Raw genomic sequence first — 14,690 nt, forward strand, 5'->3', positions numbered from 1 at the left:
TATTATTCGATAACAGTAAAAATTAGATAACAAAATCTAAAAATATAAAAATATTAATTTTAGATACCTCAAAACCATCACTGAGAATAAAGCAAGTTACTGATGTTAAGATATTAATTAATAAATTACTGCTAATTTGACAGCATAGTGGTATAGTGTAATTTATGATTTCAAAGTCTTGTGCTTTGTTTAGTTTTTATTTTATATTTTTTGTTTGATGCACATGTTGTGACATATAATTGGCTTAAAAACTGATCACCTTGGTGGCTAAGTTTGGTAAACTATCCATAATAACTTTGGGATTCAATTTCAGGCCAAGCTTACACTTAAGTACAACAGCAAGGTGGTGTCTCAGTTACACAGACTAACATCCAGGAGTACCTAGGTTTTAACTCCCGTCTGGTCATTCTGATTTCAGTTTTCTATGGTTACAACCGAACAATGACAAGCTTAATTTAAAATCATTTTTATGGAAATATCTCCCCATCGCATACTTGCCAACTTTTGGAATTCCCAATCCAGTAGAAAAAATTTAATGGTTAATTTTAATGTAAATCAAACACAGCAATTTGGTTACTCTACAATTAAACCTGACAAATTACTAATTATTGTACATTTTATACTATCTACCAAAGTTAAAATATTTTTACAGAAAAAATATAACTTTTAAATGACCTGAATAATCTGGTTTGTAAATTTGATAGTTCAAACTTATCTTCTAAAAGTACTTTACACAATATTGCACCCATCATCAGCTGCACTAAATTCATCTGTTCGTATCTAGGTGTGTACTAAAATATATCAACTTACTTCAAAACTTTTGTACTTGCTATTTTTTCTTAAGGAAAATGCTTGAGTATTGCTGCAGTTGCTTTCCTAGCAGGTTATGTTTGCATGAACACTCACTTCTAATGACAGTACTATCCACATTTTCAGTTTTCACAAATAATTCTAAATTTTCTTCCTCACTTTTCGTATTACTATTGTGTTTTGTGGTTTTGCCATGATTTTAAATGTCTTTTTTTCCGCCGTATGCAATGTTTAAATCACAAAAACAAACCGTACAGAAAGCATACATATTACCTTTGTGGCCTTCATGACATTCTGCATGCCGTGATACTTCTAGTTTTGTCTCAAATACTTGAACACGAAGCATTACACTTTCACTTGGATGCCATGATTCCAATATGATTCCACCTGCAGGTGCTTGCGCATGTACAGTTATCAGCAGAAAAATGGACAGATGTTGCGTTGTGTCTGTGCATGCGAGTCCTATACCACTGGCTAGACTGTCTGTGGCAGGGCTAAAACTGTATGGCCCGGCAGCATACGCGCGGACGTAAAAACATTTGGTCCTTTACACTCCATAGCCGTAATTGAACTTGCCATAGCTCATGTTTGTATAACAGCCGATAGCATGTTCCGATCTGCACGCGCATCTCTTCCCCCCTCGTATAACAGACTGTATGCCATGGTACATCTATTGTTTACAGAGTTGAAGCAGACTTCGTGGCATCAAGCCTGACTTTTTTTTTTTCACCAGTGGCGATTTTGTGCTAACTGAAATTTACAGACATGCTATTCAAGACCGGGGTAGTAAAATTAATGTAGTGCTACATTAATTCACGCTATTTGAAGACGTGATACATGAGGGATTGGTATACGGAAACTCTTACATGTCTCTGAATGCCTGAAAGTACCGCTTCGTTTTCCCGCTCATATAGTAAACACTGATATATTCATACCGATGCCACAAATGTAATTACAACATACGCGCCTCTAAATAATTATTCACGTAGCACTAAACTTTAAGTTCAAGTCAAACTAAATAAAACAATGAATAACTTAAAAAAATTTATCCAAAAAACAATACTGCCATTTTGTACACTAATTCACTCAAAGACTTAAGACAAATACAGATGCACAACAGCCAGAGCCCAAAAGATAAACAAAACAATGAAACTACATGATGATTGGCTTTTAGCAGCCAACAGAGAAACAGATGACACATGAATATTTTTTTTGTTTGACCTTGATATCCCGTCGCTGAACGATACCAAACTTTTCCAAATTTATTTTAATAATGTAAAAATGTCAGTAAACCTGTAAAATAACAGACATTGCCGTACAATCGTACAATAACACGATTTTCCATATATTTTAGGGTAAATCATACACGCTGGCAAGTATGTCATACAAGTTGGCAAGTATGCCATTGCAAGAATCATTCAAAGAACGTGAAAATTCTGAGCTTATTTCTACCGAAAAATATAGCTAATTTATTTTCTAATTTGTTTGAACTAAGCTGTTGTTTGTTCGTGTGTAACTTGAAGTCATATAAATAAAAAAAATCTTTGTCTGACAGTCATGTAACTTCTATTAACAATATGCTACCGAAAGTAATAATTATATATCCAAAATTAATTTAACTAAAAACAATTGTTGGTAAAACATATGGTAAAGCAATAAAATGGATACACACCCGCCCCTCAAAGTAATGCTGTTAGATTTACAGGTGTTTGAAGTAACGAAGTCAATAAATGAGGGCATGATTTGAAGTAGAGCTTGTCATAATTACAAGAGATGCTCTTTTTCATCTATGTGAATTTTTCATTTCTGTGCATGCACAATGGCAAAAACATTTGTGTAACGCAAAACACAATTTAACGGATAAATAATATGATCAATTAAAAAAAGACAGCTTATCCTTTACTTAATGCAACTATTGAGTTTCTTAATTGCCTATTTACTTGAGACCAGTTAAAATGGTATAATGATTTATAATATGCAGAAATATCTCTGGCACCAGTGTGTTCAGCCATATTTATATTAAGCTCCCATAAATCAGCATTTCTTTGATGAGAAAGGCCAGAAGCTTTCAGGAAAAGTTTACCTCGCATCTTCCATACTGAGCTACTGGCAAGTCATATGGTAAGCAATACAAGTGTTGCAGTTGGCAGACATGCAATTAGTAGCAAAAAAAGGGGTCACAAATTACATTAACAGGTTAAATAACCATTCTTATAACATAGCATGCAAAGTTTATGCTTTTTTAATCCTATTAGACATTGAAACAGAGCTTTTATAATAATATCATCATTATTTTGTTACTAAAAAATGTTGTTAGAGCTTGCTTAGTAAGAAAATGTTATGCCCAAAGCCTATTATATAAAAACTGCACCCGGTAAATTTTTAACATTGAAATTTTAATTTTTCAATATTTATTCTCAAAATGTAATTCAAAAAACTATCTCAATGTACATTACATGTATTTAGTTACATAATAAATACTGTAAATTAATTTTAATGGGAGCAGTGTCGTGATTTAAAAGGCGATAAACAAACTTCAATGGTTGGAAAACAAATTATTTTGGTTAATATCAACACTTACAAAAAAACATATTATTAGTGCCGTTTTAATTATCGCTCTGTTTTAATGGAACGAATTAGGGAGTTACTCCAAGATCAAGATCGAGGATGCATCAAACTTTTTAACTGTTCAATAGAGAACATTAAATAACGGAGATTTGGATTATCTTTAATGGCGGATGTAAATGGATTTTATGTAGTCTTGTAATACTTAGATCAAATCAAACAAACTAAAGAAAAGTATTTTTTTTTACCTTAAGAAGTAGAGGAAGTAGGGGAAGAACACAAACTAAAAACAAATTACTACCTCGCAACAAAGAAGCAGATAATCAGAAGCAAAAGCAATGCCGTAAAATGAGGATACTCACCAGTGGTAGTGAAAACGACAAGGAAAGGAAATCATGGTAGACAAAATATAAACTGACATGGAAGTCAATGAGTAGTGAGAAAGTGTAAGGAAAGGAAAATGTGATAAAGGGATGATAAAGAATGGGGAAGGGGCAATTAAGAGAAGCACCGAACATGGTGTCAGGATGGGAAAAAGAGTGGGTGTACTTATGGCAAGAGAAATTACTTGTAAGGTAGTCTAAAAGTCATAAAAAAATTCCTAACTACTTGCTGCCCTCTAATTTTAATTAATACATCTAACAAAATAAGCATACTTTACTCATTCTCTAAACTGTAATAGCTTACAATAACTTACTCAATATTCACTAGATTACAAAATTATTTTGTTATAAATTATGTAATTGTTTATTTTTTCTATGTATAATTTTTTGACTACTACAAGTAAACTAAATTTATACATTTAGTAATGATTAGAAAAAAATTAAAAATTTCATTAAAACAATTTAAGAAACATATGTAAAAAAAAACCTTCAATACAATACTAACCTCATGTGGTACTGCACGACCACTATCTCCATGCCGTGTGTAATCAGAAATGAGCGCAGGATTCTCTCTTTCATCCATGAAAGGACTCTCTGGTGACCAGCCATCCAAGAAAACTGGGTGATACGGTGCAACATAGCCTTTCCACTGATCCCTTTATAAAACAATACAAAAAAATCATGCATTTGACATAACACATTACATGTGAATATTTCAACACTAAAAACAAACTTTAATCTAAATGTTAAGTTGATATTTTGAAACACTTTACATTATATCGCATTCTGAAATTCCTTTTATGTAAGGAATGAAAAGACATTTCAGATCAAATGGCCAGAATTCTCAGGAAGCACGAAAAACACGCAATTCTCAATAAACAAGATTGAGTGGGCCCTGACATCAGTGAAATACAAAACTTCAGCTGAAAATCTAGTTGGTGTGTACAAAGTTCCATGCTCATGTGGCAAAGTATATATAGGACAAACTGGCAGGTGAATAAACACAACGGTTAAAGAACAAATCAGCGACTATAAACATGAAAACCTACACTCAGCTATAGCAGAACACTCTTTGGAAACCCGGCACAGCACTGAATTCGACCTCTTCCACACCATAGCCAACATCTCACAATACAAGAAAAGATACATTTGAGAATCGGTTGAAATATTAAAACACCCATCGAACATAAATAAAGAGGGTGGATACAAAATTAAGCAAAATATGGGACCCATTCAGACAGATCGCCTCTGGTTGGCCAGCACTCCTAGCCAATCACAGAAGCCCAGCTTCGATTGACCAAACCAACAGACCAATCAGGAAACAAACACTCCCCTCTCAGGCAAGAGTATTAAAAGACAGGACAACTTTTACATAATAACTTCAGTAGGTACCTGCTCCCTGATGATAATGACTGCAACATCGACTGAAAGGTCTGTGATATCTTCGCCTTTGATGCGGCTACAACCCAGAAGCCAAGCATCTCCAGACAATGGCTATGAAAGCCTGCGATCTTTACCACTTTTCCCTTAATTTCTCTTTCCTTTTTAGCAAAACTTCACTACTTTAAAAAACACACATTCCTTAATCTTACCTATTTAAATTACAAATTATATTAATGTAGATATAAATAAAATAGAAAACTTTTTAAAATGGAACTCTACATTAACATAAAAATTTGAGCAAATATATATATTTCAAGCAAATTTTTGTATACTTGTTTGATGATTTCTGAAATAACTGAATAAACTAGGGCTTAACACCTTTTGAAAATTGAGTACATTGAGGACAATGAGAATATAATGAGCACTGAAAAAATGCATGGGTTGTTGGCAAAAAAAGGCAGTACCCCAAGAAAACTCAAAAGCTGATAGCAACATCAGCCACATTTGTCCACTTTTCAAAACTTAACATTGGACTCTGCCCAAAATATGTGTATTAGTTTGAAAGCATTATAAAGCAAGGACTCTCACATTTTTTTGAAATATTAAAGTTATTTGTTTAGATTTCAGACATATTTTTGTACTCATCACAATCACAACATATGACCAGTAATAATTCCTCATCTCCCGATTACAATACTTTTCAAATGGCAAGATTTACATGTTTGCATACTGTTTGATGGTCGTACTAGCCATAACGTGAAACGGAATCTATTGCTTACCAATTTATAACAATATACTTAAAATATTGTATCTGAATGTGCTTATCATGCTAAGATAAATTTCTTTACATTTTATTTCCCTTCATAATGTTTCAAGGTATAACTGAACTAATTAACTGATTGATCCTTACCTTGGAATAAGCCATGCATCTCCAAGTGAATGCCATAGCTCAGTTTCTTTGCTTGTAACACAATTAATGAGCAAATTAACAGCTTCTCTTGTCAGCAGTGGAGACAATACTTTCGCAGGAAGGTTTGGGCCATAATGAGTGTCATGAGAAGCATCCACAATCAAAGCCAGAGGAGTGAAAAGAAAATGTACAAGCTCTGGAGCATTAGGATCATGGATGTGAGCCTTCAGTTTTGCCTGTGGACAATACACAATTACAGCACTACTATCACATTAAATGCCGCTTAGCTTTCTAAAAAAAACTATAGTAGGAATAAATTTATTCAAAAATGTAACTTAAAGTGTGTACTGAAATTAGATCCTAGTATCTTTAAAACTGTTAACAGCCAGGGTTGCTACGAACTTGGAGTCCTGAAATTCTCTATCTTTACAAGGTTTTTTAGACCTGGGGTTCAAAATTTCACTGACCTTATAAAAAAGTGATCATACACCATTCTGTTTTTACACTTTTTTTTGGTAACCTACGCTGTTCAAGGGTATCATTTAATTCATAAAACATATGAAATTTTTTCAGAAGACAATTAAGTGTATAGAATTGGTGTTTGTCAACTACTGGTTTCACTGTTGGTAATCATGGCAACACAGTATCATTAAATTATGTAAACTTACCAGTAAATTAAATGAGAGTTTGAATTTCTGAAATATGTCAATAAACTCTACCTCTGGAGGAGGTTTAGCTCTCATTGTCAACATGCCATCTCCAAAATCTTTCTTCTTTGATTTACGATTCCTGAAAAGATCAAGAGCAAAATAAGAACAAAGAATAAACTAAACTTTGTTACAGTTTAGCAATCTTCTGGCCAAGAATAAAAAAAGCAGGATTGAAAGCCACAAATACTAAAAACAAGTACAAATAAATATATAAGGTCAAGGATAGTGCATTTAGCTATTATATAGCCAAAATACAAAAATATAATACATAATACTGAGAAAAAGCTTGCAAAGAAATGTATGTAGTTTATTTCAACCAACTGGCTATACATACATCAGTATAACTTTTAAATAACAATTGCTACAAACCTACTGAATCTATAACTTTGTGAAAAACTATGGATACATGCCATTCCAATGTGAAGAATAAAACACAAAGCATTAATAATTATGATTTTAATATTTATTCCTAATTAATGATTTTTAACTGCTGACAAAACTAAAGTAACTTTCATTGTTTTCAGTAGAAACTTTTTTATTTGCATTTTATGTGTTTTTTTTTAGTTCAATAAGGTATTTTTCATGCTCGTACAAGAACTCATTCCCGGGAAAATTAAGATTTTCTTATATGTAATTTGTTTATTGAAAATAAATTGCACTTTCTATTATTATTTTATTTTAAATTACAGGCATTTACTGGTAGTTTACTTATTAAACATGAAGTCATGTTATTACTATTTACAACAGTAAATTGCCGGAAGCTGTATGGACTACTGGCTTTTTTGGTCGGTAAGAACTTTGGCTAACTTAAATACTAGGCAATATATAATTTCATAATTCCACCCCTAAGGAAGTATAAAAGTGGTAAAAATAGCTTTAAAATAATTAATCATACCGGTTGTACACATAATTCTGTAATAAAATTTCCCTGACTTCTCCCTGACTTTCCATAAACCCCAATTACAAATTTCCCTGAGTAATTTTTTTTTAGATAAAATATATTTTTTGCCAGTTTCTGAAGCAAATAAATAAAATCCAGCCCCCAACATCCCTATAGCTGGCATAGTTCAATCAGAACCTTGCATATGCTATTTTATAGTGAGTAAAACTATAGATTAAAACACCATCTTAAAAGAAATGCTTTTTCAGTCTGGGTGATGGCAGACTGGAACATTTCCTGACTTTCACTGACCAATTCCAACTTTCCTGACTTTTCTCTGATTTTCCCTGACATTCCACAATGTGGACACCCAGTAATATCTACAATGCTAATTAAGTACCTATAAGAAACGATATTGGGTGTCAATAATAAACATACAAAAACTAATAACCTCCTATCCTTTATTTTAATTTTCCGAAATTGCACCCCTAAATGGTAAAGGGGTACATTTTATTTTAAGAATAAAAATCCGTGCTTCTGAATCTACCAGAAGAGGAGATAAAAAAACAAGACCGAACAACATGCATATTGAGTTAAGTATAATTTTTTTTCCTATTTGTTGAAATTTGACTTTTAACAGGAGTGAAAATGGGGTGATTTTTGCATCATTAAAAAAAAAATAATATCTTCAAAACTAATAAAGCTGTGCCTAAATTATTGGGTAAGAATAATGAACATGATAAAACTTAACATTCTTTTTACCACTATGGGAGATTCCACCCCTAAGGGGTAAAAGAAAGGTTTTAAGAAAAAAATGTATACTTCCTAACCTATAGAAACTAGAGGTAAGATACTAAGACTGATCATCATGCATATAGAGTTACATTTTCTTTACCCCCATTTTTCGAAATTAAACTGTTAACAGGGTGGAAGGAGGGTTAAGTTTTGTTTTACAAATTAAGCTGGAAGTAAAAAAAAAATGAGAAATGAGCATGAATAGCGTATTTAATAAATTACTTTGCATGTTTATTAGACCTGTGCAAATATTAGTTTTTTTTATTTCGAAAGGAATATGAATATCGAATTTGAAAAGTAAGAAGGAGAATTAGAATCCCACTAAAAAAAATTTTCACGTCATATAACAACTTTTGGAGGATTAGGCAAATAAAACTAAAGTGAAAGGCTGTTTTAAGTTAAGTCAGCTACAATAATTATATGGAAAAGTTTGTTAAAATTTTGAAATTATGAAATAATTTTTTTTAATTATGCAGCAAACCTAACAATCTAACCTAACCAACCAACCTTTCATTTCAGTTCCTAATTGCCTATTTTCCACAACCTGCTACTCTACATACTGATCCAGAAAATTGTCACAAACAGAAAAATACCGTGAAATCCATTGCAATCTATTTTACAAAAAAGTTAATCTTTATATAAAATGCTGTATTTCCAAATTCGTGATTGAATGAGCTCATATTTACATATTTAAACCCTAGTTATTCACAAGTTTTCGTTGTTAATGGCAGCCAGGTAAATTGAATTTTAGTTTAGCATTATCATAAACACATATTTAGGTAAAATCATTTGGAATCTTAAACCCTTATTTACTGTATTTTTTTAAATATTTTTGAGTCGCAACGTCTGTTTTGTCATATATGTATACAGCAAGTAAGTTACTATTGTATCACATGATGTTAGAATGATTGTTAATATTGATTTATACGCCGTTGAAAATATGATTACTTCTTTTAATGCCCATCTCAATGGAGTGTCCATGTTTTGTCGTGTTGTAGACCATGGTTGACATTTTTCCCTACTTCTGGTGCGTGTGATGAAAAGAATACAACTAATATTTTGTTTTCAAGTGAGACAGTAGAAAAAAAAAACTTGGAATACTTGTTACAAGTTTAAAACATCGCTTATTGTTCATGACTTTGATTATGAAGTTCCATTAAACATCAAAAAAAGGGTATATATATCGCACAAATGACAATCTCAGCAGTGAACGTTGGTGTGTGACAAAGTCCTTGATGTATTTGTAAGCAAACTAATATTCGTTATTTCGAAGTGTAAGTATTGGAGGTTGAACCAAATACAAATAGTTTATTATTCACTCAGACCTAATGTTTATATATTTTCTCGCGATTCAACTGCAAAGGGAAAAGGGGTTACGTTAAGTATTATAGTAAAAAATTGTATCTCCAAAGAAAACTAAGGGAGGTAAGAAACTGAGCATGAATAATTTGCGTAAAAATTAACATAGCTTGTTTTTACCTTCTTTTATTTTTTGAAAATTGATAGAAAAGAGGTGAAAACGGGGTAAGGTAGTTTATATAGTACTAAATCATATCTCCGAAACAAATCAAGCGGGAGTTAAGTAACACACCGTGAATAATTTACATTATGAGTTATGTAAGATGTTTTTGCTAAATTTTTTTAGTTTTACCACAAAGAGAGAATAAGGGGTTAAATTTGAATTAGTAATAAAACATATCTTCAACGCAAATAGAGCAGAAGGTAAGAAATTGAGGAAGAATAATGTACATAATTACGTAGCAAGTGTTTACCATTTTTTTTTTAAATTACACCCCAAATGTAGTGAAAGGTTGGTAAGTTAGTTTTTATAGTAAGTAATAAATCATATCCCCACACAAATCAATCAGGCAATACGAAACTGAGCAAAAATAACTTTCAAAATGAGTTGCATATTGTGTTTTAAAAAGTTTTTGCAATTTGAATGAAAAGAGGGTGATTTATAATAATAGATCATATGTCTGAAGCAAACTAAGCAACTGATAAGAAATAGAGCAGGAATAAACTATATAAGTAGTTACGTTTAGTTATTTTACTGCAAAGGGGGTGGAAAGTCAGTCAGTTTGGTTTTATTACAAAAATTGTATCACAGAATCCAATCAAGCGAAAGTTTAATTATTAGGTGTGATTTATAAACATATTAAATCTACCAACTCTTTGTAACCACTTTCCAAATTTCTTCCCTAAGGGGATAGAAAGAGTATAAATATGGATTTATGATAGAAAAAATATCTACTTATCTAATCAAAGTGAATTAACATATTGTTTTCTGAAATTTCACCTCTTAAGTTATAATAGGAATACAAACTATTTTAGAAGGAAAAAAGCAGCAGATTCATTAAAAATTTCAATAAGAAATTTTCCCAATACAATTGATACTAATTCACAGACCTCCTTCTACGCTCCAGTTCCCGTGAAGCAGCCGCTGCATGCTGAAGTCTTGCTATGAACTTTTCAATATCATCAAAACAGTGGTTTAACACAGTTACATCGCGCTCATATTTCTCGCTTGATGTTGAACATGTTTCGTCATTGAATGATATGCCATCACGGCCTGAGAACATTCCAGATGCAAGTTCAACATGTGGACCTCCAGTTTCTGCTTCTGCAAGTAACAAAAAATAGCAAGAATTTAATACAGTTAGGATAGATAATTCATACAGTTACAATAACATACAATGATGAACTGGTAAACATGCACAAAAACTATTAACATACCAAAAAAAATATTACTTATGGGTAAACAGACTGTAAAATACCAGCCAATCTGAAAATACATACCAGTCTTTTAGGTTTTAACCCCAAAACAAATATTTTTTAACTGAAAATTGGTAGAAATTATGGATATTAATGCAGGCTTTGAGGTTTTTGGGTGCATTAAAGGTTTGCGTGGCATTTTCCTAACTATTTCACATTATTATTCCTGATCTTGAATTACTATAATGAATAGTTTTAAAAAATGTATTCTAATGCAAAAGTATACATCAACATATAAATCATTGGTCTTTCTAAGCTGAATTAATGTTTTTCATGAAAGAATGCTATAAGTCCACAAATAACAGCAGCCTTCTATAATATTATTTTATTTATGTATTGATGTTTATCTACAATAAATTATCCTTCTGGCAATATGAAAGATGGATTTATTATTAGTAAGGTATAAAACATAACAAAAAAGGAGCACTAAAATATTTACATCACGCTACTTAGTTCAGAAATTGAAATTAAAATAAATCTTAGTAAGTAATTTTCTCACGAAACTTTTTTCCTTCACTCTATAAGTGAAAAGGGCACCCTACTTATATCTAACATGGATAGTTTAAAACCTCCCATCATTCTCTCCTCAGCTTCGGCCATTGCAGCAGATGCCTATTATAGAGCAAGCAGGGCCTGAATTCCAGTAGGAACACTAAGCTAGCAGCAGATGCCTATTATAGAGCAAGCACGGCCTGAAGTCCTGCAGGAACACTAAGCTAGCAGCAGATGCCTATTATAGAGCAAGCAGGGCCTGAAGTCCTGCAGGAACACTAAGCTTGCAGCAGATGCCTATTATAGAGCAAGCACGGCCTGAAGTCCTGCAGGAACACTAAGCTAGCAGCAGATGCCTATTACAGAGCAAGCAGGGCCTGAAGTCCAGTAGGAACACTAAGCTAGCAGCAGATGCCTATTATAGAGCAAGCACGGTCTGAAGTCCTGCAGGAACACTAAGCTAGCAGCAGATGCCTATTATAGAGTAAGCACGGCCTAAAGTCCTGCAGGAACACTAAGCTAGCAGCAGATGCCTATTACAGAGCAAGCAGGGCCTGAAGTCCAGTAGGAACACTAAGCTAGCAGCAGATGCCTATTATAGAGCAAGCAGGGCCTGAAGTCCAGTAGGAACACTAAGCTAGCAGCAGATGCCTATTATAGAGCAAGCACAGCCTGAAGTCCTGCAGGAACACTAAGCTTGCAGCAGATGCCTATTACAGAGCAAGCAGGGCCTGAAGTCCTGCAGGAACACTAAGCTAGCAGCAGATGCCTATTACAGAGCAAGCACGGCCTGAAGTCCAGTAGGAACACTAAGCTTGCAGCAGATACCTATTATAGAGTAAGCACGGCCTGAAGTCCTGCAGGAACACTAAGCTAGCAGAAGATGCCTATTACAGAGCAAGCAGGGCCTGAAGTCCTGCAGGAACACTAAGCTAGCAGCAGATGCCTATTACAGAGCAAGCATGGCCTGAAGTCCAGTAGGAACACTAAGCTTGCAGCAGATACCTATTATAGAGTAAGCACGGCCTGAAGTCCTGCAGGAACACTAAGCTAGCAGCAGATGCCTATTATAGAGCAAGCACGGCCTGAAGTCCTGCAGGAACACTAAGCTAGCAGAAGATGCCTATTACAGAGCAAGCAGGGCCTGAAGTCCAGTAGGAACACTAAGCTAGCAGCAGATGCCTATTATAGAGTAAGTACGGCCTGAAGTCCTACAGGAACACTAAGCTAGCAGCAGATGCCTATTACAGAGCAAGCAGGGCCTGAAGTCCTGCAGAAACACTAAGCTTGCAGCAGATGCCTATGCCCACTTGACCTTCTAGCAGAGAAGGCTCACCCAGTTTTTCTTTTGCAGCCTTGCTGACCAGACACGAGTTAGGTAACCATGGAGCCTTCACCCTTTCACAAAATTATCTGTTTTAGTGTCACCATATATTAAGTTAACTGAATCTCTATCATTTATTCCCATGACAGGTCAACCTCAAACACTCGTATTCTTCAAACCATTTTACATGATTTTTGTACCCAGCATATGGTGAGGTCTTTGTCAGTTTCCCACATTGATAACTCTGTTTGAGCACAAGGCCTACCTTGCAACCTTAAAAATATAACATGCCTAGTATCTGTTTTTATCTGCTTTAAACATAATAGGCTTTTAGGAACTTAATTTGCATAGTCCTAGGATTCTGACATTTACTTTGCCATTTATACCTACATAAAGCTGGTTTTCATTGTTAAAGTCTGTAGGCGAGTGACTGAAAATAATTTGACAATAAAAAACTGTGTAATATTCTAAATGATCATGTGTGGCCTTCTGCAATATGTCTGTTTAATCTATAATTGTGTGCCAGTATACAACCATCAACAAACCACACGTCCCGTGAATTCACTTCGTATGCCTGAGTATCACATCACAGCTTCGTGTAAACCACAGCATTTAACAGATCACGCAAGCACACCCATGCCCAAGAAAATAGTGTGCGTTTACATAAATGCACTAGGCAGTAACCAAGTACTGTGTGCCTATAAGTAAGTAATGGCATCCCATTCTATGGACTGCTGAATTAGACCCCCGCACTATACCGCTAAGTTTGCCATTCGTCTAAAACTCACCCTCTGTCCATACTCTACCAGCTGAGTGGCTGCCCAACATCAATAAGGATTACAGATCACATTCTAGAAGTTGTGGGTTTAAGGGCCTCACCTACCTGGGCACAAATATGGTGTGCAGAGCTTCAGGAAAAACAACACTATTTTAAAACTACTCAAGATATCCATGTAGGGTCTGTTTACGAAAAGCATTTAAGAATTCACTGAGGGCCAATAAGTAGTTTTCTTTCCGGATTAAGTTTTTAAACTGGATTTTTATAAGATTGAAAATGGCTAAAATAAATGTTTTCAAAGTAATTTTAGGCATAAAAAACCGGTTTATATTCTTGAAAGCACTTAAGGGACTATAATTACATCTTTATCTTCATTTATTCACCACATAATGTTACGGTCACCACTCAAATTTCATATATATCCTAGGCACGACGAGAAGACTGCGCACCAGTTCACAGCCTTGTGCTTAGAGGCGATACCGCACTACAAATACCAGCGAGCATCGCGCTTATCATCCTACCTCACTGACACAGAGATACACCCCTGACTAGGCGGCAATTCCAGCTGCCTACACTGGTACTGGGGGTGGTTCTCACCCCCTTCAGACAATTGCTGGTGAAGTTACTGAATCTAAACCTTCCTGATTCCCGACCCTTCACAGTGCTGGCCAGTAAATGGCAACAAGCTGTTGGCCAGCACCTGAAGCACAAACAAAATAATTACAACAGAGCTTTGTTAAGTAGTAAAAAATTTAAAAAATTAAGAAGAATTATTAATAGACCTAAAGGGAATTCCACTACTGAAAAATGCCACAATACAGTATGCAAGCCATAAATACAACACAAAATTAAGAGATTCATGACATGCAGATGTCCACGTAATTC

The 14,690-nt window shown here is 34.1% G+C and overlaps 1 protein-coding gene across 1 annotated transcript in view; it reads right to left on the reverse strand.

Moving 5' to 3' along the window:
- The window catches only part of LOC134529734 (epidermal growth factor receptor kinase substrate 8-like), a 123,693-nt gene that overhangs the window by 52,471 nt on the left and 56,532 nt on the right, over nt 1-14,690 (reverse strand). Inside the window, exons 7-10 of the mRNA XM_063364115.1 lie at nt 10,846-11,059; nt 6,720-6,840; nt 6,052-6,287; nt 4,264-4,414 (exon numbers count right to left, since the gene is read on the reverse strand). Coding sequence (XP_063220185.1) covers nt 4,264-4,414; nt 6,052-6,287; nt 6,720-6,840; nt 10,846-11,059 — 722 coding nt within the window. The remainder of the gene's footprint in view (nt 1-4,263; nt 4,415-6,051; nt 6,288-6,719; nt 6,841-10,845; nt 11,060-14,690) is intronic.

Source organism: Bacillus rossius, chromosome 2 (genome assembly GCF_032445375.1).
Source record: "Bacillus rossius redtenbacheri isolate Brsri chromosome 2, Brsri_v3, whole genome shotgun sequence".
NCBI classification, from domain to species: domain Eukaryota; kingdom Metazoa; phylum Arthropoda; class Insecta; order Phasmatodea; family Bacillidae; genus Bacillus; species Bacillus rossius.